General features: G+C 43.3%; 2 protein-coding genes across 3 annotated transcripts in view; one reads left to right on the top strand and one right to left on the bottom strand.

Moving 5' to 3' along the window:
• Nucleotides 1-937: 937 nt before the first annotated feature.
• Nucleotides 938-22,429, top strand: LOC105186760 (fibrillin-3). The gene is made up of 20 exons (XM_011147189.3): nucleotides 938-1,257; nucleotides 3,614-3,928; nucleotides 4,376-4,747; nucleotides 5,010-5,154; nucleotides 5,371-5,591; nucleotides 6,800-6,955; nucleotides 8,356-8,508; nucleotides 8,642-8,779; nucleotides 9,743-10,037; nucleotides 10,204-10,394; nucleotides 11,077-11,444; nucleotides 11,708-11,967; nucleotides 12,063-12,383; nucleotides 14,516-14,610; nucleotides 15,503-15,846; nucleotides 16,660-17,111; nucleotides 18,409-18,733; nucleotides 18,806-19,058; nucleotides 19,857-19,986; nucleotides 21,254-22,429. The coding sequence occupies exons 1-20, from the start codon at nucleotides 1,152-1,154 to the stop codon at nucleotides 21,660-21,662; spliced, it is 5,049 nt and encodes a 1,682-aa protein (XP_011145491.1). The 5' UTR covers nucleotides 938-1,151; the 3' UTR covers nucleotides 21,663-22,429.
• A 2,190-nt stretch (nucleotides 22,430-24,619) lies between these two features.
• The window catches only part of LOC105186763 (serine/threonine-protein kinase PLK1), a 48,371-nt gene continuing 45,901 nt past the window's right edge, over nucleotides 24,620-27,089 (bottom strand). For both annotated transcript variants that reach the window (XM_025305662.1, XM_011147194.3), the window contains exon 8: nucleotides 24,620-27,015. In XM_025305662.1, the coding sequence (XP_025161447.1) occupies nucleotides 26,672-27,015 (344 nt within the window). In that variant the 3' untranslated portion in view covers nucleotides 24,620-26,671. The remainder of the gene's footprint in view (nucleotides 27,016-27,089) is intronic.

A 27,089-nucleotide genomic window follows, 5' to 3' on the forward strand; every position in this document is an offset into this window, starting at 1 on the left:
TCGCGCGACAAGGAGGCCACTGTTGAAGAAACCTGGACAAAAAACTGATCGTTTTTTGTGCCGCGGCGAATGCGGGGAGCAGAAGCTACGGAAGAGGCCACGAAGACGACGACGTCGGTCCAAAGGAAGTAGGGAGGTTGCTTTGTGAGCTCGCGGTCGTGAGCTTGCGTCTGCACGCGAAACGAATATTTATGAAAAAAAGAAAAGAAAAGATTTAATATAAACACTTACAATTGTAGAAAGAGATTTCGGAATCAGGTCTATTACGTAAATGATGCGCGACACTGAAGATTAATAAAGGACAAATAATGAAGATGTTACGCATTGTACGTGTTTCTTTCTGTTCGATTATATCAACGAAATATAAATTATATGACGTAGAATGATGTGGAAAATGAAAAACATGTCTCTACTTTGTGTCATCGAGCTATATTTTTAATTTTATGCTCATATAGAGGAGATATTTCATTCATTGTATTGATGGAGCGAATGAAGAGCGCATTGTATTTTACTATATTAACAAAATATCAACGATACAATGCTGAATGACGTATAATAAAAAAAGCGTGTTCCTGCTTCAAAAATATATTTTTAATTTCATGTTCATACATATTTTTTTATATGGACGATGCGAATGAAAAATACATGATGATCTTTATGAGAAAAAAAGTCGAAAATATATACATATATGTGAGAGACTATAAGAGACGTATTAAAGATCAAGTGAAAGAAAGCGCGAGAGGGAATACTTCCGCGTGTTTATAAATGAGATGTAGACAAATTATGAAATGTACAGGGAAATACGGCAGGCTCGTTTTACTATAAGCAACTGCGTGTTATATGTAGAAGAGGGTGGGAGCGCGTGGATGAGATGAAGAGAAGGAGCGGCCCGGACCTGGGAGGGAGTTATACAAAGGAGGTGATGACAAAACTGAAGTGCTAGCAGACCAAATGCTTCAATGCAAACTGAGCGCTCATCCAAAGCGCATCCGTGTGAAATCTCCGTGGAGAAAGGAAAAGGGAGAGAGAGAGAGAGAGAAGAGAGAGAGAGAGAGAGAGAGAAAAGAGAGAAAAAGAAGGGTCGAATTCGGATCTCGCGACGTAGGGAGATACGAAACCGCGGTGTTGAACGCTCGTGATTACGACAATCGATGAAAATCGATGAGGGGACGATGGCGCGATATGTCGGTCTTAGTGAGTCTTTCATTGTCCTTCTCCTAGTGGTCCATCTGGAGCAGCTGATCCTGCATAATCGAGGTATCGTTCGTAGTCTAGCTAGCTGCTAAGTCCGCAATCAGTTCGGCGGTGTCGGTTTGATACACAATCATTTTATCGAAGTTCAACGAGTTTCGAGATCCTCGTTCAGGTCTGTTTCACACCTGCGCGGACACTTTGCGAAGCATCGGGAGGAAAATACGTCGCCCTTGACTCGTTTTATGCTTTTGTGGTATTTCATTTTCTTTTTTCTTTATTATTTTTAACAGAGAGAGTTTCGTTCTCTAACGTTTGAAACGGATCGTCGGATGAATCGTCGGAACGGAGAAAAATTCAGAATTTCGCGCCGACAACGTATGGATATTTTGTGGAATTAACAACTGTCTTGGATCCAGTTGGCGTTCCGTCTGCACCGAACCTTGAGTTATCATCGTCGATATTTGCGATCGACTAAATTTCATTGCGTCGCGACGGCGCTCAATGTGTACGTTAAGCAAATCATCCTATTAGTTACTTCTCAATTGACCTAGACTTATTTGTGCACGCGGAATGCTACGGATCGTACTCAATATCGCAAAATTGCTCGACGCAATGTCGAAGAGCGAAGAACAGACGGCGGTTATATATTTTAACGATACGCACGCACACACATAGCAATTGATCACGTCATGGTCACGGATGCGAAATTTCTTCCGCAGGAGTACTTGCCAGTTTGCGAATTATCTCAAAAGTACGTCATATCGCGTCGAATTTTCCTCACGATCTCAATGTCAGTCTTCCTTAAAAAAAAAAAACACAAAAATTCTCTGAGAGATAAATTTCTCTTTGAGGAATAAAAAGGTCAGGATTTTTCTTTACGCAAATGTAACGCGAAGCTGATTATTGACGCTGAATTATTATTTGTTTATTTATTTACTTACCTACAAATCATTTCTTTCGTGTAAAATATATTAGATGTAAATACGATCGCAAGATAAAAGGGGGATAAACGAGAAAAGAAACATGAGAGACGAATCAGAGAGGGAGGGAGGAAGAAAGAAAGGAGGAAAGAAAAGATGAAAAAGGATACAATAGTGAAAGAAAAGAGAAGATGCGTGCTATTATATGGTAGCTTCATCGCGAATAATCTGATATTAATGTTGCATTAATATATTGCGTATTAAGGACACGTCGAAATGATATTTCGTATTAAAGTTCAGATTATTCACACGTCTCTTATGGTGGTATACGCGCGTCTCGATTGGTATAAATTAATTTTCGCATTACGGATCTCACGGACGCATCGAGAAACAATTGAGATCGTGAGAGCGCTATTGGCGGATCTCTAAGCTCTTCGCAGAAACCATTTACGCGCGCTAGATTGATATATTAGATCGCAAATAATGCGCGCGACTCACATCTGTCATCCAGAAAGCGTCGCGAGTGCCTTTGTGAGAGAGGAAGGAGAGAGAGAGAGAGAGAGAGAGAGAGAGAGAGAGAGAGAGAAGGAGAGAGAGGGAGAGAAAGGGAGACGAGATCCCAGCTCTCGTCTTCGCTCTTATCAGTGTGCAAAGCGCCATTTTTTTCCTCACGTTAGCTGCCCTGTCGTGGGTTTTCCTTGCAGCTTCTACGATAAGCGTGATGATTTCGAGCAAAATTCAAACGGAGCGTTTGACCTACTTGTATTTGCCGCCACGTTCGGTTCGTCGCCGCCGTCGCCGCCGCGGTTAATTTACAGCGCGCGCAACATGGACGAAAACGGCCCGGAACGACGGGCGCGTTCAAAAATCGTGCGCCGTTGAAGAAGTAATCGGGAAGCAAATCTGAATTACGCAAATTTTCCTGCACAGTCGACTGCGGTCGAGACGAATTCTATGAAAATCTCGAGTCGGATCAACAATCTGGTGTAGGTATTTGAATTGCAAGATTTCGTCCGCACAGTAAAAGGTTATACAGCTCAAAGATTAGGTTAGATTAGGCATTGAAGGAAATTGAAACGTAATCGCGTTATGATATGGATGTTCTTTCAATTACTGAAAGGTCGGTCTAATATTGAGTAATTTCACGTCCCGTTGGAAGGTTGAGTAAATCAGGCGATAAATAACCAGAGCGGTGAGCTTGTTGATCACAAACGAGATGATTTCGCATAAACGAGAGATTGAAAGAACGCAGAAATTGTACCGAGGGCATAAGGACAGTTAGTTTGCGTTGTACAACTTAGAGATTGAATTCATCTGATTCGTTTGAGTTGCTTGGATGCATCCTTTTTTATAATGTATATTTTTCACAAATTATATTCGGATTGTTACATACGCATTATTGTGTTAAAATTCCATAATGATGTGATGACTTTTATCATCGAAACAAATTCACGCGTCTTGCTTTGTCTTCATTTCTTCCTTGTTGCTTTTTATAATAGCGTCCGTTGTCGAGGGGGTAATAGAAGATCGATTTGAAAAATGCTGCGGCCTGGGCACTTCCTGGGCCGAGGAAGGCCTGAGATGTGAAAGATTTATCGGGCCCGTTCCGGGAGTGCCGACAGTGGAGCAAGGTCCTTGCCAGAAGGCCGTGGACATCTGTTGCGTCCGGAAGTATCACGATCTACAATGCGAGAAGGGAAAAGCGGACGCGCGTCAAGGATTGCCTTGCGTATCGAACGTGACGAGCGCAAGGAGGACGAAGATAACCAGCCGCGGCGACTACCATCGCGACTGTTGCGAGGGTTGCAAACTAGGTGACCTTGTCTCAGCTTGATCTTTCGTAGATTGCCTACTAAAGGCATCCCCTCTAAATTCTTTGGAGTGAAGTCTCACTCGAAGCGTCAGTAAAAGTAACATCCACTTCTCGCAGTCGTAAGAATGAATAAATGAATAAATGAATAATTTCAAGTCATGCTTCAAGTGGGTCCTTAACCCGTACTTGAACTTTTCAATCAGTCAGACTAACTTCCCGTGACACGATGAAACACATCGGATTCATTCTTCGATTTCGAATAAAAATATTCACTCGACGATTGAGAGCGGAAAAGTTCACTCTACACGAGTGAAAAGGCGCGCCATTTCAAATGACTCGGCTGTCACTTTGCTTCTCGAGTGGAATTTCACTCCAAGAAATTTAGAGAGTTGATCGTGTAGATTAATTACGGACAACGGAATTATATCTCGACGGAATTGTGTTGTAGGTATCTACGCGGCGTCGACGGACCAAGGATGCGGCTTCAAGAGCTTCTCCTTCGGTATCCCGTGGGATCCCGCGTTCCTGGAGTGCTGTCACGAAAATTTGCCGAGTACTACGACTGACCTCACGAGTCCATCGACCACTGATACCGATTCCTCGTCGTCGGCGTCGTCACCGTACTCATCGTCGCCGTCGTCGCCGTCGTCGCCGTACTCGTTGTCGCCGTCGTCGCCGTACTCGTCATCGCCGTCGTCGCCATACTCGTCATATTCCTCATCGTTATCCTCTTCGCCGACATCGCCTTCATCTTCGTCTTCGGAGTACTCGTCTTCTTCATCGCCCTCGGGATCCACACCGTATTCGATACCAACTCCAGGTAATGCACAATTTGTAAATTACGTCATGTACCGATTACAAAATCCTTACAGATGAAAAAAATCTGTAGATGTACAGATAACAAGGCGAAGTGAAAAATTACGCGAGCAAATTGTCGAATCGCGCAATGCTAAGCGCGGATTACGCGCAGAGTCGTTCAATGTCTGGTCATAACTTTTTTCCCCTCTATCTCTCTCTCTCTCTTTCTCTCTCTTTACAACCGAGTACAAGCGAGACTTTAAATCACGCGTTCCGATTCACAGAGCTGGATGATATCTGTCAACTCATGAAAGGCATGCTCTGCTCTGACATTTGCGTACCGACGCCGGGCTCGTATTATTGCAAGTGCCGCGATGGCTTCACTCTATTGGAGGACGGAAAAACCTGCAGTCAGGATCCGACTGACAGGTATGAATAAAACTCCCTTTCCTTTTGCTATGAAAATGTGTGTGCGTCGTCTGAAGAAAATAACTTTATCAATTGTTACAGTCTTAAATCAATTTTACACACACACACACATATTCTCTTAATCTCTAAAGTACATATATTTTATTTCTAAAATCTATTTCTCATCAACGACAACCTCGTGATCGACCCGGTGACTTAAAATCTTCGTCCTCGTAGATGCAAGTCGACCCACCCGTGCGAGCAAATCTGCACCGACAACGGGGAGGCTGTCATATGCAGCTGTAATCCGGGATACGACTTGGCCGACGACGGACGCTCGTGTATCCCAAAGACTACCAAGAACAAGAAATCGACGGACGCGGCGGACAAGGATAACGCATCGTCGCTGTTGTGTCCATCGGGCTACCGTTACAACGTCACCAAGCAGGTGTGCGATGGTACGTATGTCAACCGAGGACTACCAGCAAATCGCGTATACGGTGTATCGCGTAGTTGCTCTTCGCGCAGGTAAGACAACGAGCTGACGCTACGCTAAAAGAGGTTCATACTCAATTCGCACACAAGTCATTATCTTGCAGCAATAACCGCAACAAAATAACACCAATTTCAGATACCCCAGATAACATAAGATGTGTTAAAATCATTTAGAATGTATCCAGAATGCCATGAGGAGTGTCCTACGACGTCCTGCATTTAGAACGAACTTAGGAGAATTAATTCACGCCAATAAGAACCGCGCGAGAATGTTTGGTAGCAAATAACATTTCTTTATGGGAGGATAACAATGTTGACTATGTATCGAAGGCATCGAGATTTCCCCCGGCTACAAATATATTTATTTATATTTTAAAATATAAATAAATAAATATATAATATGTATTTTTATATGTAACTAAAAATACAAAAATATATATTTATTTATTTTACGAAATTTATTATACGATGCAATATAATATTTGTATAATATAATATTTTTATGTTGGAACGGAGGGGAATATAAGAATAAAAGATTTATTAACGGGATACAGGGTTGATTATAAACAATGGAATGGCTGCTAATTGCCCTACATTATCTACATTATAAAATTTAAAACAATGTTGTCGACATTACTATCTCCTGTATAGAAAAATTATTCATTATTCTCGCGCGGTTCTTACTGACCTACTAAAAGTAAATTAAAACTTGATTTGAGAATATTCAATAGCCTCATTTGAAAATATCAGCTTTATGACATTTTGTGTTATCTGAGACATCCTCCTTTGTGGTGCGCTTTCGTTTGGACTCGACGCAACGCTCACACGTGTTCTCGTGTCTCGATATCTCATAATATTTTGTTTTTACATGCGCTGCAACACACACTGCGTCGACTGTATCGCTATGTTCGCTCTGTCGGAACACTGTCGTTCCTCTCTATCTCGTGTTTCGCTTGTGTGACTTGCGACTGAGATACATATATACATATCTATTTTCTTCTCTTCTGACCTGTGTGATGATCGGGGTGTGATCGAATGTGATCAAAGTTTTCTGATCGCTATGCGCTATACCCTACCTACCTGTTACCGCAATCGTGCACATTCCATTTCCGCATGTGATCGTCACTTGTATGCTGGCATCGCGCTCGCTCGCGCGCGCCGGGTCGCACAGACGTGGATGAGTGTCTGGAGTGGAGCATGTGCCCTGGGAGATGTCAGAATACTATAGGATCGTTCGTCTGCATCCCGATGAAGTCGATCAAGGACGCGCCCTACGAAGCTTGTCCCCCGGGTTACCAATGGGAGCCACGTGCGGGTGTGTGCACAGGTAATGAAAAACGGCAATCTTTCTGCCATTGACCGTACCTTATCCAAACAATACACAAATATTTAAAATACATCTTAAGGACAGCTTGAAGACGTTTAAAATAAATAGGATATCTGTCGGATGCCTTTAAATGTTTTTTAAATTATGATCACCCAGAAAAAAGTAATTTCAGAACAAGCGGAATCATCGAAATTCGCGAGGATTGTATTCTTACGTATGGCCTCAAGAGGATTCCTCTTGTTAAGGTTAAGAGGAAAGTATTATAAACGCATTATTCTTAAAGTTAGAGGGATTATATGTGTTATATGTATAATGCAAATCTTATCGATTTTAATATAAATTTCCTCTTATACACAGATTGTTTAATCTTTGTTTAAAAGGTTATTATTCATTCTTACTGTACTTTATTCCTACCGGTTATACTAGTTAATTTGAAAAAATTATAATGTTTAGCGAAAAGTTATATATATATATATATATATAGATGTACTTCTGACTCCAGTTCTACAATAAATGGGCACGAATGAAATAAGATCATCATAACAAACAAATTTCCAATCAGTTTTGTTATGGACTTCATAGCTTCATAACAAAGATGTTCATCATAAGCAATTTGTATGAAACATAGTTAAAAGAAAGAATATATTATTCAACCTCTTGCAATAGATTATAAACTGTATTTGATCAAATATGAGTAAATTATCTTATATGTTACAGCAACACACATACCTTTTTTAAAAAGCGTTCCAAATATTCTGACTCATAAGCATATGGTTATTTTTCGTTCATGTTTGGAGGTAGAGCATGATTGAACAAGAGAAGCCGACATTCGAATTAACCATATTCCTCTTTATATTAGAAGAAAATTAATTGATATAAATTCATTGATATAAAAGGAAATCCTCTTAAAATAAGAGGAAAACGGTTAGAACAATATCTAATAAATTTTAGACGAATGGTTCACTTTAATCACTTTATCGAAAGAGGAATCTTTTTTTCTGTAAAAGGCTTCGCTTAGAATATGAGACTACGGCAAAAAACATTTAGCAAATAGAATACTTTTTTTGGGTGATATGCATTTGGTTATCTCTTGTGTGTGTGAACGTATTTAAAATGGAATTATATTTTTCGCGAGAGCGATTATTAAAAGCAATTGCGACGGTATTCGCAAATGTATTTGTATAGTTGACAACGCACCGTCACTATGAACAACTTTGACACACTTCAATACCTTTAGTATATTTTTATAATGTCCGGGGAAATTACGTATCGTCCAGTGGCTCTTCCGAAGCGTTTATAAAATATTCAGCCGGAACGCCCAAGAGATGCATGTAAAATCGATATTTTCAAATATTTAATCCAACGTTCCTCGTTTACTGGGGTCGTCACGCTTCTTCCAGATATCGACGAGTGCTCTGTTTTATTGAACGCTTGCACCGCCGCTAAGCCGTTCTGCGTGAACACACAGGGCAGTTATGCTTGCTTGGAAATGACCGGAGCGAAGTCCTGCCCCGCCGGATTCAAGTACGACAAGTTGTCGCAACAATGCAAGGGTAACGAATTATTGCACGATAACATCGCGTTATCTTGCCCCCGGGCCTCGATTTCGTTATCATCGTCGGGTAGTAAATTGAGACTCGCGGCTGTCGTTAACGATGTCTTCTCATTTGCTCACTTGCCGATCAGACGTGGACGAGTGCGCGGAGGCTATTCACAGCTGTCTGACGGACGTCGAAGAATGCCGCAACACCGAGGGTGCTTACGAGTGCGACATGAAGTGCGAGAAAGGATTCACGTACAGTATTAGTTTGGGTATCTGCGTCGGTGAGTAGTCGGACGAATTATTTGTAAAATAACTAACTAATAAAGATGTGCGAACTATTCGAATTCGAGTCGAATCGAATTACATTAGATTCGATTCGATTCGATTCGAATCCCTATGATTCGAATCCGAATAATTCGAAAATTTCGAATCGTGAAAATTCGAATACGAATCAAATACATTAGCGTTTGCGCGTATCAGCTGCAAAATGGGCCATCTGGGCCTGTATGTTTGAACCCTTAACTTGTAATTAACTTAACTTATTAATAACTTAATTATAAATTACTTTAAATATTTAAATATATATATTCTACTTTAAGATGATATTACAATATCAATATTCCCTTTCATATTAAAATCTTCCATCATTATTTGCATGTTTAATAGTCATGTTAAATTTTTTAATGATTCGATTCGATTTCATTCGATTCGATTCGTATTCGAATAAAATTGTATAGATTCTATTCGATTCGAATTCGAATTTAAAAAATGAGATTCAATTCGATTCGATTCGACATAAAAATTCTTGATTCACACATCTCTACTAACTACTTCACTCATTGGCGGAGATATTTTAAACATATTCATGCTCAATTAAATGATCAGTTAAATCGTCCCGAATTAAAAAAAAATGGGACACTATGATAAAGTATTAAATATTAGTTTAGTTTAATTCCTGCTGACTCTATTAAAATTATCATACAAAACAGACGTCCAGGTATATTCACTTCATAAATTATTTTATTATCATTAAATATTCGTCATAGAATTAAATATTTTAATTAAATCGCATATCGCGAAAATTAATATCCGATTGATTAATTTTTACTCTCGGGAAATAGCCTCACTTTTAATTAATCGCATAAAGAAGATTCTTTTTATGACTAAGTGATGTATCATGTTCCGTAACAGTTCCTAATCCAGAGATTGGCACATTTACACACCTCATGCAATTCTTTTCTCAGACGTAGACGAGTGCGTCGAGTCGAGCAATCTTTGTCCCGAGCCCGACACGTTATGCGTCAACACCGTGGGTGCTTACGAGTGCGTGAGATCCTCGGGAGACTCTCTTCCGCGGCTGCCGATCGAGAAGGATCTCTTCGAGCGTCAAAAGAAGCCACTGAGCCCGCTGATTTGCTCCGCTGGCTATAAGCCCGCGAACGACTCCGAAATAACGTGCATAGATGTCGACGAATGCAGCGAGCAACTTCACTCCTGCGAGCCCGACGAACGTTGCGTTAACGAGATCGGCAGTTATAGGTGCGAAGTTCCGCCATCCTAGAACACTGTCAGGAGTCTTTGAGCGCGACGAGTTTGTTTTAATCGAACGAAATAATAACTAGATGCGAAGTTCCGCCATCCTAGAACACTGTCAGGAGTCTTTGAGCGCGACGAGTTTGTTTTAATCGAACGAAATAATAACTAGATGCGTGCCGGTTAAACACGACGAGGGCGTATCCACCACGAAGAAGAGCGGCGACGGTCGACGCGATGACCGATACAACGGAGGTTACAAGTTGGATGAAACGAGCACCTCGCCGGTCACTAATCGTAATAATGAAGTCGAGCATTGCGACAATGGTTACTTCTTCGATGGGAAATCGCGTCGTTGTATCGGTAACTACGACTCATTTTTGCAACCAATACCGATCCGAGAAACAATAATTATATTGTGCAGATATTGTGTATAAAATTATTTATCTTTTACGGAGCAAAAACTGTTGTACAAATATATTAAAATAACTGCTTATGTTTGTGGCAACGTGTGATGTAGACGTTTAGTTGAACGAAACGAATGCTCACTTTTCTTCATTTAACAACATTTTTTAGACGTATAAAATTATATATGTATGTGTGGTCGTATAGAGCCATAGTTCAAATATATGTGAGTTATATATAATTTATATATAATTATATATAATTTCATATAATGATACATAACTCTTTTCGCTCGGAAATCAGCAGAAATTTAGCCAGCAATGACTCGTCGAAACGACATGGTTTCGATGTCGTCAATGTTGAAAAGTTGTCGAACATCGAAACGACAGAAAAACTTTATATCAAACATTTACAAAATACATTTCAAAATACTAAAAAGTATATATGAAAAGTATACATTGAAAAATGTATGAAATATAATGAGCTTTCTATGTACGCAACATTTTATTGTTCAAATATTCCGGAATTTTGGCACAAGCATTGGATCGACAACTTCATCATCGACAATGCATCATTTCTGGCTGCGTAGTTTTATTACTTCGTATCGTTGAAAATGCAATGATAATCTGACGCATTCCAGACGTTGATGAATGCGCCAATGGACTAGCGATCTGCGGAATTGGTGAACGTTGCGTGAACACGGAGGGTAGTTACCGCTGCTCACCGACCTGCACGACCGGCTTTCGACTGCGCCTGAATCTCGTCAACGACACCGAGGATCCCTGCGAGGACATAAACGAATGTTCACTTGGGCTGCACAATTGCAATCGCTTGACTCATCGTTGTCTCAATACAAACGGTTCTTATCTTTGTGAGCCGTTAACCATCACAACTACCACCACGACTACCACAACGACCACGACGCCCAGCAGCACAACCAGAAGAACCTTCAACGACTCACGCTACAAGATCGCGCAGACGTCTAGAAGCCGCGATTTGTTGAATAACGTGGGTAACGAATGCACAAGTATCGTTTACATACAACGCGAACTAAAAGTGTGTATATATGTGTGATGAGAGCGTATTTTAATTTAAAAATTAATTACACCCACAAACACCCCTCACCCTTGCATTGGGAGACACAAAATGTGAAATAAAACCGAGCGATCTACACGCTGAATAAGTTTGTTTCTAATTTCACTTGGTAAAAGTACGTCAAGAATCTCTCGCATTAATCTAATGACACCATGCATCCATGCTTGCGTTTGCAGAAAGCGGATCGCTATTGGTCCACGGAACCGTGCAGACTGGGCTACAAGAGAGAAGCTAGCACAGGATATTGTGTGGATATAGACGAGTGCCTGGTCGGACCGGGCTGTCGCGATTATGAGAGATGCACGAATATTCCAGGAGCCTACGATTGTTCGCCGCTCTGCAGCACCGGTTGGTTCTTCAACACAGCCACGAAGAGCTGTCAAGATGTGGACGAATGCCTGTTGGGCAGACACGATTGTTCTCAGGGTACCCACAGGTGTGTTGTCTTCGTGTCAAAAATCGTACGCATGCGCATGCTTCGCCTTAAAGTCATGGATTCGCGTATAAACGCTCGCAAATGTTAATTCACAGATGCGTCAACACCAACGGATCCTTTGTGTGCGAATTAATACCGCCCTGCAAGCCGGGCTTCCGACGAGCTTTCAACGGCGCTTGCTTGGACGTCGATGAGTGCTCCGAGAGTTTGCACAACTGCCGCCTCGATCTGCATCAATATTGCGTGAACAAGGAAGGTAGCTTTGAGTGTTTGACTAGACTGCCCTCTTGCTCAGCCGGATACCAATATTCTTTGGGCACTCGACAATGCGAGGACATCGACGAGTGCCTGACCGGAAAGTACAACTGTGACATGAGATTCCTCGAGAGATGCATCAACTTGCCGGGCACGTACAGGTGCGTGAAATTACAGTCGATGGGGTCCGAAATGCGGGTGTAAGGATCGACGTCTCATGGAAAAGCGGCCGGAGGAATTTAACATTGACGATCATTAGCGACTGGCATTCTACGATATTATCATGTTTCACTAAGTTACGCATGAAAAAAAGTATAATTGCATTTGGAAAATTGGTCGTACGGTCGATAACTAATCAAACTCGAACAAATGATTATATATAATTATATAAAGCTATACATAATTATATATGGTTCCCGTGCATAAATTTTATCTCTATACGGTCGTATATACTTATAATCCAGGTTGGTTAATAATATTAGGTCAATCGGAAAGTTCCGTCCGTTTTCTTGCAAAACGTATGGCTTTATTTCAGAAACAAAATGAAAAAGTACATCAATCAAAGTATTGTCCAGCGTTAGCGATGACTTTTTCCCATCTTTCGGTCAGCAAGCGAATTCCGCGGCGAAAGAATGATTCATCTTTTGGAGACTATCCAGTCAGAGACCCATTTTTTGACTCCGTTTTCATAAGCATTGAAGCATTCCTCAGCAAGTGCGTGTGTCATCGACCGAAACAAGTGGTAGAAGGAGCATAGTCTGGTGAATAAGTCGCATGGAGTAACACTTCCCAGCGAAGTGCTTCTAACGTTTCCTTGACAGATTTCGTATGACGTGAGGCCGAGCATTGTCATGAAGCAAAATCACTGTATGCTGCCTCGTTTCATATTCTAGTCGTTTTTCCTGCAATGCTCGACTCAAACGGATCATTTGTTCTCTGTAGAGATCCCCTGTGACTGTTTGACCACAGCTTTTCAACAGCTCATGGTACAGCACACCCTTCTGATCCCACCAAATACAGAGCATTGCCCTTTTTCCATGGATGTTCCGCTTTAACGTCGATGTTGAGGGTTGGTCGGGATCGCAAATAGTTTTTCGACGTTTCGGGTTGTCAAAATAAATCCATTTTTCATCCCCAGTGATGATACGATGTAAAAACCCCTTTCTATGTTACCTAGCAAGCAGAATTTCGCAGGTGATTTTTCGCCTTTCAATGTTTCTTGGCTTCAGTTCATATGGGACCCATTTTCCTTCCTTGTAAAGCCTTTCCTAAGGCTTTCAAACGACCAGAAATGACAGACTGAGCACAATTTAATGCTTCTGCAAGTTGCTTTTGCATTTGACATGGGTCTTCGTCCACCAATGCCTGCAATTCTTCGTCTTCGAATACTCCTGGCCTGGAATACTCCAGAACGCTCTCTGTCCTCTACATCAAAATCACCACTTTTAAAGCGTCGAAACCATTTTCTGCATGTTTTATCGGAAGGAACATTATCACCATAAATTTCTACAAGTATTCGATGAGCTTCAGCTGCAGTTTTCTTCCAAATGAAGCAAAAGATTAACACCGCGCAAATGACGCTTATTTGGCTCAAATTTCGACATTTTCGATGCAGTGAAAAACAATGTTATTGATGCAAACGTATACTTTTATGTACTGAATGTTATTGACAGATGTCAAAACAAATCATTAAGCTTCGTTTAGACATTAGAGGTTAACGACAGTTCTAGCTATAGCTACTTGTCGCTAAACGGACGGAACTTACCGATTTACCTAATAACTAATTAATCAATCAAAAATTAAGTTGTAAAGTTAATTTTAGAAGTTAACTTTTGTGACCCAAGCTAATTATTTCAAAATATATCAGCAATGATTTATTAACATTTTTAAGTTGAAATAATTTCTTAGCATTGAGATCATTGCGAACTGCTTGCAATGTAAAAAAAATAAAAAAAATCGAAGGTAATGCCAGCAAAATTTTTTCCTCTCTCCAACAAGCAGTATTTTTTTTTCATATGGAATTCTAAGCAAAATAATCGGTATCTTTTTTTTGAAAGACTTATTAATTATTTCACATAAATTTCACATAGGATTAAGGGTTAATTACATAAAAAAATATTGATATGGCTTTATACATAATCATATAGAGACAAAAATTACATATATAATCATTTACTCTCGACAAATGAAACTACGCGTATTACGTTCGTCTGATGCAATTTCATCATATTAATGGAGTTTTCGCTCCTTCAACAGAGATCGATTTCCCTCTAATCGCGCGATATCTTCACAGGTGCCAGAGACCTCTACCTGCCGTGCAACGTCCACGTCAACGTCCCGCCTGTCCTTCCGGCTACCGATACCACAATCTTTTGCGTTCATGCACGGGTACGTCTAGTGAGATTCTCGATATTCTGAGAGATTTGTTCTTTACAATTACAAGAAGATGCTTTTTTTCACTTGAGTCGTAAATACATTGATGATGTGTATATATTTATGTCGTATATTTATCGGCTGTATCTAATTATGTTCGTTTACGTTGTCGAGTTATAGCATAGACATAGGTTTTTAGAATTAATTGCGCTTCTATATATGTGTATATGTGTATTAAGAACAATTTCAGATACTTTTCGTGTTTTCAGAACTCGTCAGAATGATACCGAGCTCAGGATAATCGGCTAAGCATGCTAGTCAGGATAAGCACGCCCGAGAAATTTTTCGCAGATGCATGGGTGAATGAGACGTAGCGTCTGTCAACTTTTATGAGAACTGCACGTTTTTACTCATAATTACGATTTCTTTGCAGTGCACGTATTTATATACATTGTACGACTGGATGTTATCGTGCTTTTGTCCTGTGGCGTCCTGCACGTCCTTCGATTAACTTTCACCTAACGCTCATTGCGCTTTATCTCAGAATCACGATTCGGCGATTATTAAGCGACGAGACATTTCATTTCGTTTATGTTGTAAGTGAACGGTAATGCTTCATTATTTAGTCGTATTCTGCAAACTGGTGTTTCGTTATGTGTTAATTATATTAATATTAATTACACCGTAATTAATACACCAAATTATATTGTGATATTAATATCTCATATCTCGATATCTTAATATTCGATTGTATTGATGTCAGATTCATTCGAAAAAGAGAGAGAGAGAAAGAGAGAGAGAGAGAGAGAAAGCCTCAGCGAAAAACAGCTTTGAAACGAAAGACAAGACACTCCCGCAAGTTTCATCCTCCTGAGCACTGAGACACATATTTCATCCGAAACTGTAGATGTAGACGAGTGCGCGGAGGGGCTGGACACGTGCGGCGATGAGATTTGCTACAACCAACCGGGTGGTTACAGCTGCGCGACGCCGCCCGCTCCGATCACGAGGAAGCCGTCGACGACGGCGTTGCCGGCGCCGGGTAACAATCAGAGGTGCATGGATGGCACAAGGTTAATGAGGAATCGCGGCTGCGTCGACATCAACGAGTGCAAGGAGCTCGAGGACGCGTGCAGCAGCAACGAAGAGTGCGTCAACACCATGGGCAGCTACACCTGCACCTGCAAGACCGGTTTCCGCCGCGATAATCTCACGCAGGCTTGCGTCGATATCAACGAGTGTCAGTTGCAGGTAACGACGACGAGGCGCCCGTAACGCTCGCCCGCGCGAACACGTGCCTCACGTGCGCGCGAGCCGACACGTCCGATGTTTACGAAAGGCGTTGAACATTGTGATCCCTCGCGCCCGGCCGAGGAAGACGAATGACCGCGGGGTCTCTTCAAGGGCTGGATTTTCAATCGTGGTTTGAACTAAAGAGATTATCCGCTCCTTCCTTCTTGATCCATAAACCTAGTTTTACATTTTGGTCACAACACGTCCAAAGTGCGTTTATCGCAAAGTGCGATATTGAAATAAGGAGATACCATGAAATGATGATGACAGAGGTGTTCGTGAAATGATGAACAAAGATTTATGCAATGATGAATAGAGATTTACGCGATATTAGAAAAATTTTTATTCATTATTGTAAAATATTACCCAGATTTTTCTGTCTCGCTCTAATAATTCAGAAATAGTCGTGACATTAATATGACACGTGGCTTAACTTTTAATTGTGAGATTTTGTCACATTAACTTTATATGTACACTCCGTATGTATATATATATATACATAAAATATAAAAATATTCCCTCCGTCTCGCGCTCCCTTTCTTTGCTTCAATCATCATCGAATGGCCGTAAGATTCATATGGCAAGATCTCGCAGTTGACAATTAAGCCACACGTCATGTTAGTTTCGCTGCCAATTGCGAACTATTAAAACGAATGGACAATTTTCGACCATCACGCCACGGTCAAGACAGGAGTCTCAATGATCTCCGGCGATGTCTCTTCGAGGAGAGACTGTCTCGCCGCTTCTGATCGACATTCTTCGTCATTACAGCAGAACGACTGTTTGTCGACTCAGCGATGCGACAACACCATCGGCAGTTACACCTGCACGCGCTTCTTACCCTGCGGCACCGGCTACACCCTGAACGCCGCGACGGAGATCTGCGAGGACGACGACGAGTGCGCCCTGGGTACCCACGACTGCAGCGGCGGCTACCAGTGCAGGAACACCCTCGGTTCCTACCGTTGCGACCGCATCCCGCGTATACCGACTCCGCAGCCACGCACGTTGCCGATCTCGAGAGCCACGATGATGACGACGACTACGACGACGACGACCACGACGACTGCACCGACGTCGTTGACGCCGGCTATTTCATGGCCGAGTTGCCCGCGCGGCTTCGAGTCCGGCTCCGGCGGCAAATGCGTGGACATCGACGAGTGCCGGAGGACACCGAATCCCTGCGGCCGGCAGAACTGCGTCAACACTCTGGGATCCTTCAGGTGCGCTCTCAGAGACGAGGTCGTCCTCTGTAGATTAACCCTTTCACTGCTGAATTAACTTCCCTTGAGAAAATTATTAAAATATTTGATAGTCCTACGTTTTTTGGGTCGCTGATTACGAATCTAAAGTCAGATTTGCAAAATTTAAAGTGGCGGACTCAATATGGCGATCATGATGTACAAAATTAATGAAAATTCCAATTATTATTAAATAATGACCAGGTCGTAATATGAACATACGATTCTAGACGATGGAACTCGATCGAGCTGGAAAAAATTTATGTGGGAAAATGTTCGATACTGCATATTTATGCTTACTAGAGATTAAACTTTCACTTTTTAGTAAAATAATATTGATAGTATGGATAAGAGATGGAGATACAGAATGAAAAAACTAGGAAAATAGAGCTAAAAAGTGCAAAAAAATCAAATTTTGTCCGTTTTTGTAGAAATATTTGTTTATAAAAAAAAATCTAACCTGCACAAAAATACTGAAAAAAATATATGTTTTTGTACAACATCAGAATAAATATCTGGTGAACATTTCAGACCTCTACATTCAATACTCTCCGAGGAATCGATTTTTTTCCAATTTTGATTTGTTATAAATAATCACAAATGAATAATTGGGTATAAAGACCTATTGAAATATGTTGAACAACTACTATTCAGTTATCTGGAAAACTCAAATCCCCGATTAATTCTTCAAAATTATGTGATTTACAATGCAAAATTGAATCAAGAAAAAGTGGGAAGTATACTTCTCACTAACAGTGAAAGGGTTAACTTGCTTGCGCTGAGGATTCGTGAGCGTCTCTGTGAGACTGAATAGTCCAGGGTGTTTCGCAACTGTCGGGAGATTTCAGTATCTCTCTTTTTTACTGGAAAGTACCAGGAAACGGTAAAGGATACCTTCAGGGCAAACCCTGCCTTCCAGAGTAAACTATGCTCGAAATTTGTTGGCTGTTATCGCTAAAATTTGTAACACTTAACACCCTTCTCGATAATTGAAATTTACCCAACTCGAGGAACGTGTCAGACGCGCATCTGATGTTTATGACGACATAGATGATGAGGGTGAAGATGCTGATGAAAGACGCGAATTTGTCGCGGCGAACTGCGAAAGAGAGATAAGAAAGGTGCTCACGGCGCGTTGTTGCAATCCGGCGCGGGAAGGCCGAGACATTCCCGCACAAGTAGTCGATTATCTCCGCGATCCGCCGACACGTCTCCGCTCTTCAGCCTCTTCGCGTTACGGCCTGGAAATGACGATCTGAACAACCGGAGAATTTTTCAGGTGCGTGTCCAGAGTGATCTGCCCCCCCGGTTACGCTTTGGACCCCGTGAGCGGGCAACATTGCCTTGACATAGACGAGTGCCGCGAAGGAAGCCACGAGTGCGCGAAGGGTCAGGTCTGCGAGAACAGACCGGGCGGCTATCACTGCCTCTGTCCGCCGGGCTACGTCGACGGTCCCAACAACGACTGCGTCGACATCGACGAGTGTAGCGTCTACGGCGCTCGCATCTGCGGGCTGAACAGCCGCTGCGAGAACACCGCCGGCTCCTTCAGGTGCTTGTGCGAGGAAGGCTTCGAGAACAACAGGGGTGCCGGCCTCTGCCAGGTGAGTTTTCGTCGGTTTCCAGCTTCGTCGAGGGCTCTCTCGAGTTGTCTCCATGAATGATATCTTCTCCAGGACATCGACGAGTGCGAGCGCATACCAGGACTGTGTCAGCACGTGTGCCTCAACGTCTGGGGCAGTTACCAATGCAGATGCAACAGCGGATTCAGATTGAACGCCGACAATCGGTCGTGCAGCGACATAGACGAGTGCATGGAATTCAAGGACAATAACCTCTGCATCGGCATCTGCGAGAACACGCCGGGAAGCTACGCGTGCAAGTGTCCCGATGGCTACCGGTTGGGCAGCGATGGTCGGACGTGTCAAGGTTCGCCTCTCTCTCTCTCTCTCTCTCTCTCTCTCTCTGCCCGACGCGTAAGCTCCACGAGATTGGGGAGATTTCCCTTTGGAAGCAACTCCTCAAGCAGCACAAATCTCGCAAACTATTCTTCTCCTTTCCGTGAGGAAATTTGCTCCGACCTGTCACTCAAGAAATAACGAGTCGCTAGAATTTCTCTCTGATCTCTCTCGCCAAATTTCCAAGACCGTTTCTTCAGCGACTCTTCGGCGCTCATCGCATCTACATGAAGCCAACGGTGAAAGTAACTCAAGTTTATACTCGTTACCGTTGGTCAAGAAACGCCGGCATTAACGGAAAAGGTCACGTTGTTAAGTCGCCGTAGAAAAGAGAAAAAAATAATTTGCAACGGCAAATTAAACTCCTCGGGCATGAGTGCAAGCATCATATCGAGAGGACGGACGTCTAATTGCCCGCGAATCGGAGATCTCGGCTTATCGAGCGGGCCTGTTAACGGCGCGAATCGATAGCGCGATGATGCAAAAGTTAATTGGGGAGGGGGGGGCGGAGAACACAGCGGATAGCGAGCGAGAGTGAGCGGTGGCACGCGTTCCACCTACTTTGTCCGGCGGTTAAGCGGCTCGATTTGTACTTGACCTGTTTGCCGGCGAACTGGAGCATCGCCCTGGCGGTGCTCACCGCTGTCCCTCCTCCCACAATCTCCTCAATCTCGGGCAATCACGACATCGTCGTCGCCGTCGTCGCGGTCACGATTTCGCCACGTGCCATACGAACTTAATTGTCTCCTCCCCCGTGCGCTGTTCGCAGACATCGACGAGTGTGCGACCGGCCAGGTCTGCAGAAACCCGGACGAGACGTGCCACAACACGCGCGGCAGTTACCGTTGCAACAGGATAAACTGTCCGGCGGGATATCATCGGGACTCCGCGAAGAAAAAGTAATGATTGTAAAGCGTGGCGCGGATGTAAAACGGATTTGTCGGGTTGTTCGATCAGTTCGTGGGGATTTGTGCGAAGAGTTCAAAGTCGATGTTTTTATAATCAGGCGTAACTTTATTCACAACAATGTAATTTGAGCATTTTTCTCAACTACGGAAGGCCAAAATAGAGAATGAAAAAATAAAGCTATAAATAAAGAAAGTTATAAAAAAAAAAATAAAATTATGCCTGATTATAAGACGTCATCGGCTTTGTAACATAGGAGTCATACAACTCTGCTCGACGAAAAATGATTATATGCAATTATATGTGAATTTTGTCTTCATATGATCACGCATTTGCAGGAAAAAGAACGCTTTGATCAGTCCGTGGGGATTTTTGCGAACAACTCAAGGTCGATATTTTTATAATCAAGCGTAACTTTGTCCAATAATGTAATTTGACCGTTTTTCTTAACTACGGAAGGCCATGAAAAAATAGAGTTATAAATAAATAAAGTTATAAAAAAGAAATAAAGTTATGCCTGATTATAAAGTATTATCGGCTTTATAACATAGAAGTCATACAACTCTGCCCGTCGAAAAATGACTATATTTTTATGTAATTATATGTGAATTTTGTCTTCATATGATCATACATCCGCAAGAAGAAGAATGCTGTTGTAAAAACTGAAGTAACTGCTTGTGTTTTTGGCAGCTCGTGATCGTTCAATTAAAAGATTCATATTTCAATATTGATTCAAATGCAATCATATACAATTTACATATAATTATATACAATTCTCCTCGCTCAGGCTACTTCATAACTATGGTATGTAATTCTGTCACGCGAATCCTCTCACGGCTACCTGCCTGTCTATTGATCATCATTGGACCAAGGAGGAAACTTCCGGAATATTCGACGAACCCGTTCGATCGACCGATCGATCGATCATCTCATGAATCGCGTCTCTTCTGTCTATCTCGTGAGAATTTGTCGCACGCGTCTTCCCGCTTCTCTCGTCATTGATCAAGATAGCCGTGGCGAGAGGACGGGAGTCTCGAGTTACGATTTTACCGCGGCCTTGAGCGGCAATTCTGAGCGCAGGTAACTGCCAATTGGAGATAATTGGTGATTACTTGCGTCAAGGATTAAAATTATCTGCAAAATCGCACTACCGATCACCTGCGTTTGTAATTACAACTGATATATTCATATGATTATTAGATATATGGATAGTAATCAAGTATAATGAAATGTATATTAACAAATTGCTCGTCGTTTCAGCCGTTGCGTGCGCTCCTTGAGGAGTTGCCCGTGGGGTGACCTGGCCTGCATTCGCTCACCCCTGCACTACTCCTACAACTTCATCACCTTCGTGAGCATGTTGCCGATCCCCAGCACCGGCCAGCTCGAGCTGTTCACCATGAGGGGCAACCACCACCCGGACTCGACGATACAGTTCACCATGGCGTTGATGGACGTGCGCGCGGCGCCTGGAGTCGCGCGCGCCACGGAGTCCTGCTTCAGCCTGAGGAAACCGTCGCTCTCTCAAGCGGTGTTGGTGATGACGCGCAGCATCCCGGGGCCGCAGGAGATCGAGTTGGATCTCAGCATGGAGATCTATCACGAGAGCAAGTTCGTCGGCAGCGCCGTCGCCAAGATCATCATCTTCGTCTCCCAGTACGAGTTCTGAGCGGATCCTCTCTGAACGAGGATGCAGGATGGAACGCGATGAGCGTGAAGATCGCGATGAGAGAAGCGATATAATCTACAGTGATACGACCGCCCCCCTCCCTACTTCCTCTCTCTTCTCATATAATTAACACGTTGGCTGGATGTCGACTGGATTCCCATAGATCGTACGAGAGTTCAACTGGTGATTGAATTACCGAGGATAATTACCGGTAAACCAATGCAATTCGAGAGAAAAAGGATACCTCAAAGACACGTGAAAGACGCCTAAGGTTCGAGACGCAAAGAGCATAGGGAGTATTTAACACTAGAACTACCAAAGCGATCGGAGGAGACGTGTTTGTAATTTCTTCGAAAGATTAGAGAAACTTATGATGGTGCGTTTTATAACTTTGACTAACGTCGAATGAAAGCAAGAGAAATACAGAATCACTTTTTCCCCTGCAATATTTATGTTCTTTGAAAATATGTCGGTAATTCTAATGTTAATCGTTTGCTCCCAACCCGAAACTGTGACATAATTTCTGGGAAAAGGCGTTTTTTCTCAGCTGTCAGACGTCGCAATTCTCAAGTTTGAAATGTTATCACAACTTTTGGCGAGAAAGCTCTAAAAAGGCTCTAGGGGAACAGAATGTCTCCTAGATGTCTCCAGGACATCCTCCAGAGAGTTGTGCCGTTTGGATCTCTTTGGTCGTACTTTCCAAATGTAATTGCGTAACCAATATTCTAAATGTAACTATATACAATTTATACGTTAATTATGTAATTCAACAAGAGGCGAGGTAGTATCCTAGACTGTTGGTCACCGGTCGCGGCATTCAATGTGTTAATATTTATCTGTAAATCACGACCGACACGATCAAAAGTAGGAAAAGTTCCGCAGTAATATCCGTTTACTTTGGGGCGAAAGTTTCTTGAAGGATACGCGAAATATTTTCGAGTTTTAAAAGCCGCAACGGGGCGAACGTAACGTAAGGCTTATTTACTTGAGGAATGCGAACTTGTTCCTCCGAGGAACATGCAAGACGCGCGATCTTTCAAGCGAGACACATCGAGTTTACCAGCATTATCCTCCTTTTTTATCCTCCGCTCGTCTGTAGGGAAAGCCAAATATGGAAATGAACATCGCATTGTTAGCGTTTCAAAAATAGCTATGTAAAGACCGAGTTCAATGTACATATAGATTCTTGTAAGTTAAAGCGTAACGCAAAGGACACAGAGCATGAAATAAAGAACGAAGCAAAGGAAAGTCAGGCTATAAAAACTTGCAGTGAACACACACACACACACACACACACACACACACACACACACACACACACACAGCTGGTGCTTTATCAAAAATGTAGGTTTTATTAAATGTCTCGCTAACGACACTCTCCTCACCTCTAACACTTACACGCCGCGCTCTCCTCGCGGAGAGCAGCGCCTCTATTGCTGCGAATCTAACGCTTCATTTCCCCATCACGGAAGACGAACAAAGCGGGAAGTCTGAGATCCTTAGTGTTAATCGCTGCCTCTCGTTGTATGAAACGCGCGCACAATCGTGATGCGATATGAAATCCCGACAAAGAAAGTAAAGTGTAATAATAATAATAATAATAATAATAATGATGACGGTGATAATATCACTGCACTCACAGTGATCGTGACGGTTCACCCGGATGATGCAGCGGATTGCCTCGCGAGTATACACGGACGCGCGATGCTAATAATAATTGCCATTACTGCTAGCGAGTGATTAATACTTGCACTAAAGATAATTGCGATCACTGTCGTAACAATAGTATTATCGATTACGTGTCGATAGCGATAGCAGCAATATCCATAATATATATATATATATATGTGTGTGTGTATATATATATATATAATATATATATATATATATGTAATTATTACAATAATATCAATAATTATATATGATAATATAGTAATAGAGTGATAACAATAATAATGGAGCTAGCGGTAGAACTATAATAGCGACGTTAATATACACGATAACAGGAAGTAGAACAACCGGCCCGGCCGACAACGGGCGACGACGATAACGTTGCGTCAACAATCGCAGTTTCCCGGCACGACAATGCCGCTGTCGAAGCACAATACGTGCTCGATCGATCGCACCTACGTCGCAGAGTGAGGAAACGATAACGTCGGTGCAACGTTACCGGGTTCGTTCCGACCGGGTTCTGACGGGACGCGTCGCATCGCATCGCGCCACTCTCGGGAAATGCATACGAAGGTCTGCAACGTCGGAAGTCGCACGGAAATCCCCCTCCTCCCCCACGGCGACGTGACTCGCGAATCTCGCCGACAGCTGAAGGAAGCGTTCGCGTGCGGCCTTCCGCCGCAACAACAAGTAATAATTCGCACATGATGAACTCTCAACAAGTGTAACGCGCGTAAACGCAACTAATAAATAGTGTGTGCTATCAATTAACTATAAACGTAACAGCCTGGAGATACAGTTAGCAACGCGTTACCACGGCGTTAACAACGATGGCAGTGAGACACTCGTCGCTCTTACATCTAGAAACGTGAAAAAGGGGCGTGACTAGGATTGCTAGAAAATTCTCTCTCTCTCTCTCTCTCTCTCTCTCTCTCTCTCTCTCTCTCTCTCTCTCTCTCTCTCTCTCTCTCTCTCTCTCTCTCTCCCTCTCCCTCCCCCTCTCTCTAAGTACCCGAACCGTATCAAAAGACCGCACGACGACGAATCCTCACGTTTGTATATACAACGCGCGTATATATATCACATTCGACAAAAGCAAAATTCGATCCCAAAATTCACGGAAAAATTAGTCTTCAAGAGATAAACGCTACACCAGCTCTTATACATACACGAAACACATACACACACATACATACACTTTAGATTGCGTCAGATGTATAGTTTCCAATAATAGTCTCACGGTATCACAAATATCTTATTTTTTCTTCTCGTTCTCTCTCTCTCTCTCTCTCTCTCTCTCTCTCTCTCTATCTTACAAACAATAACAAATAATCCGAAGAACACCTTGAGAGATCAGAGAGTGTGCCAAGTAGCGAAACTTCTTTCAGACGTCTCTTGGATTCTTGCGTATTTTTTTTCCCTTTTCTCCTGTTGGTCGCATTTTCTTACTCCTTATGTGAGATTCAAAGACACACACATACACATACACACACTCTCTCTCTCTCTCTCTCTCTTTTTTCCGGATAATTTCCCGGTAGTTTGCAGGCAACACGGTGTCTTAACAACGAAATAGTGGAGCTCAGATCTCGTTATTGTGTTCGCTCAGCGGAGCGGGAGTTCTCTTTCTCGCTTTGTACGTGAAATATGTCGATCGCGCTTCGAACGCGACTTTGCGCGCGATCGGATGCGACTACTTGTTCGATTCACGCCCGACGAGACTAATCTAATCCGAATGTGTCGATCATTTACTCGATATAGGCACTGAACCGGAGAGATCTGCGCCATTGAAAATAAATACACTAGCGACTGTGCTACCTATTTAATGGAGGTAGTAACAATGTTGTCGACACTCCTACTCGCGCGTATTTCGCCGAACTTTCGCGACTCGATCTCGTCGATCTCGCCCAATCGATCGCGACGTTCGCATTGATCTCGATATATCTCGGCGGATTAATCGGGGGCGATTCGTGCACGAGGTTAGTGCATGAGGTGGTCTCCGTAGAAATGCGAATTGCGACTCGGTGTAGACACCGGCTGACAGCAACGATGCATGAACATTACAGTTTCCCGCTCAACAATGCACACTGCACACTCAAGTACAAATAAATAACAATAAATGCTACTAGACTCTCAAGAAATCCACAGGTTTGCGTGTCCGCAAATCTATCAGCGGTTTATCAAAATACATTCGGAATCCCGGTAAGTAAGTTTCGGCATAAAACAAGAACGTTGAATTAAAACAAAAATTCAGTTCGCTCTCCCTGTGCGTGGAGTATGAGTTTCATCATATTGTCGAAGAGAAAATCAATCGGAGTTTCGTTCCGCCGCTAAGAAGAGCGATCACTCCGTACAATTTTCTTCCGGAGCGCAAATCCATCACCTCGATCAAGAACGATTCAGTCTTTGAATTTGCTGCCGTAATTGCTGAGCCTCATAATTTTTTGAAAACGAGAATATCAGTTCTTCTTCTTCCGAGTCTATGAACACGGATGAAATTTTCCTGAAACTCGAGGCAAGTTTCGAGGATTTCCAGGCCGTCGTCAAGAAAATACGTCTTCGTCGAGGATTACCCGAAACGAGGAAGGTAATCCGAGAGTGATCGCTCTTCTCGGCGGTAAAGCGACACTTCTCTCTCCGCGTGTCAGCGTAACGTAACACACGGTTGCACGTGACAACCACAAGCACTGCTGAGCGGGAAGTCGCAACGCATCCGCGCGGCGTCAAAATAAAGGCCTGCTTTACCGTGGAGCCGTTCTCTCCGCGCTCGCGCGGCGAAGCGTGCGCGTGTAAGAAAGAGCGCGTCAGCTTTCGGCGACGCGTTGTTCCCCATCGGCGAACATTCGCCACTACGCCGGGCGTAGCTTCCCCTCGGGCTTTCGCCCGAGAACAACACAAGCTCGTAAATCCCAACGGAAGCAAGCTCGCGCGCCGCGGCTCTTTTCGCGTGCGTGTGACACGCCTTCTCGGACCCGCAGCCGCGTGACGTGTTCTTATTTACGACCTCCTGAGAAATGCGCGTAACGGTATGTACCGTGACGACGCGCTTAAGCCGCCGCTGCCTTCCTCCTGAAGCTGAACCGGGGGGTCCGAATGTTTTTTTTTCTCTCTCTCTCTCTCTTTGCTTTCCTTCCTTTTTTCGTCGCCTCTCGTTGTAATAGTTATTACGTCCCGCCGTAATGGCGCGTCCGACGATCATTCCTCGCCGGGCGATTTCCCGGCTACGGAATCCGACCAGGAAGAGGAAAGAGCTTGCCCGGATGAAGGCTCGAAATGAGACTCGCACCGCCTCTCTCTCAGCGTCTGAGAGGCTGGCACGCTCCGCGGGAATTCGCCGGCGGTCAGGCGATCGTGTTGTTGTCTAGCTCGGCGAACTCGCGCGTCACTTTGCAGACGTAGTACAGCCGCTCGTAGAGGTCCGGGGTGCAGCCGAGGTCACGCAGATCGTTCAGCCAATAAGAGGACGCGTGCCGGCCTGTGTCGATGTAAGTGATCAGGTATCCCCTACCCGGCGACTCCTGCGACACCACCATCTTCGTGTGGTCCACGAAGAAGTTCACTTGCAGCAGAGGTACCGTTAACTCCATCACGATGGCCTTGTCCGTACGCAGCCACCGTCTCATTCGCGGCACGCAAGCGTTTTTCGACTGCCGCGGCGGCGCGCGGTATTTTTTCAGCTCGCCACCTACAACACGGACACAAACACATTCGCACTCGCACGCACACGTTCTCAGGGTCTTGGTCTGGTCGGTTGCTATC

Source organism: Harpegnathos saltator, unplaced genomic scaffold, assembly GCF_003227715.2.
Source record: "Harpegnathos saltator strain DR-91 unplaced genomic scaffold, Hsal_v8.6 scaffold708, whole genome shotgun sequence".
NCBI lineage: Eukaryota > Metazoa > Arthropoda > Insecta > Hymenoptera > Formicidae > Harpegnathos > Harpegnathos saltator.

Coding starts and splice junctions, on each gene's coding strand:
- LOC105186760 (XM_011147189.3), top strand. CDS start 1,152: ATGAAAATCGATGAGGGGACGATGGCGCGATATGTCGGTCTTAGTGAG. Junction 5,592..6,799: donor CACCAAGCAGGTGTGCGATG/GTACGTATGTCA, acceptor CGGGTCGCACAG/ACGTGGATGAGTGTCTGGAG. Junction 19,987..21,253: donor CGGGACTCCGCGAAGAAAAA/GTAATGATTGTA, acceptor TCGTCGTTTCAG/CCGTTGCGTGCGCTCCTTGA.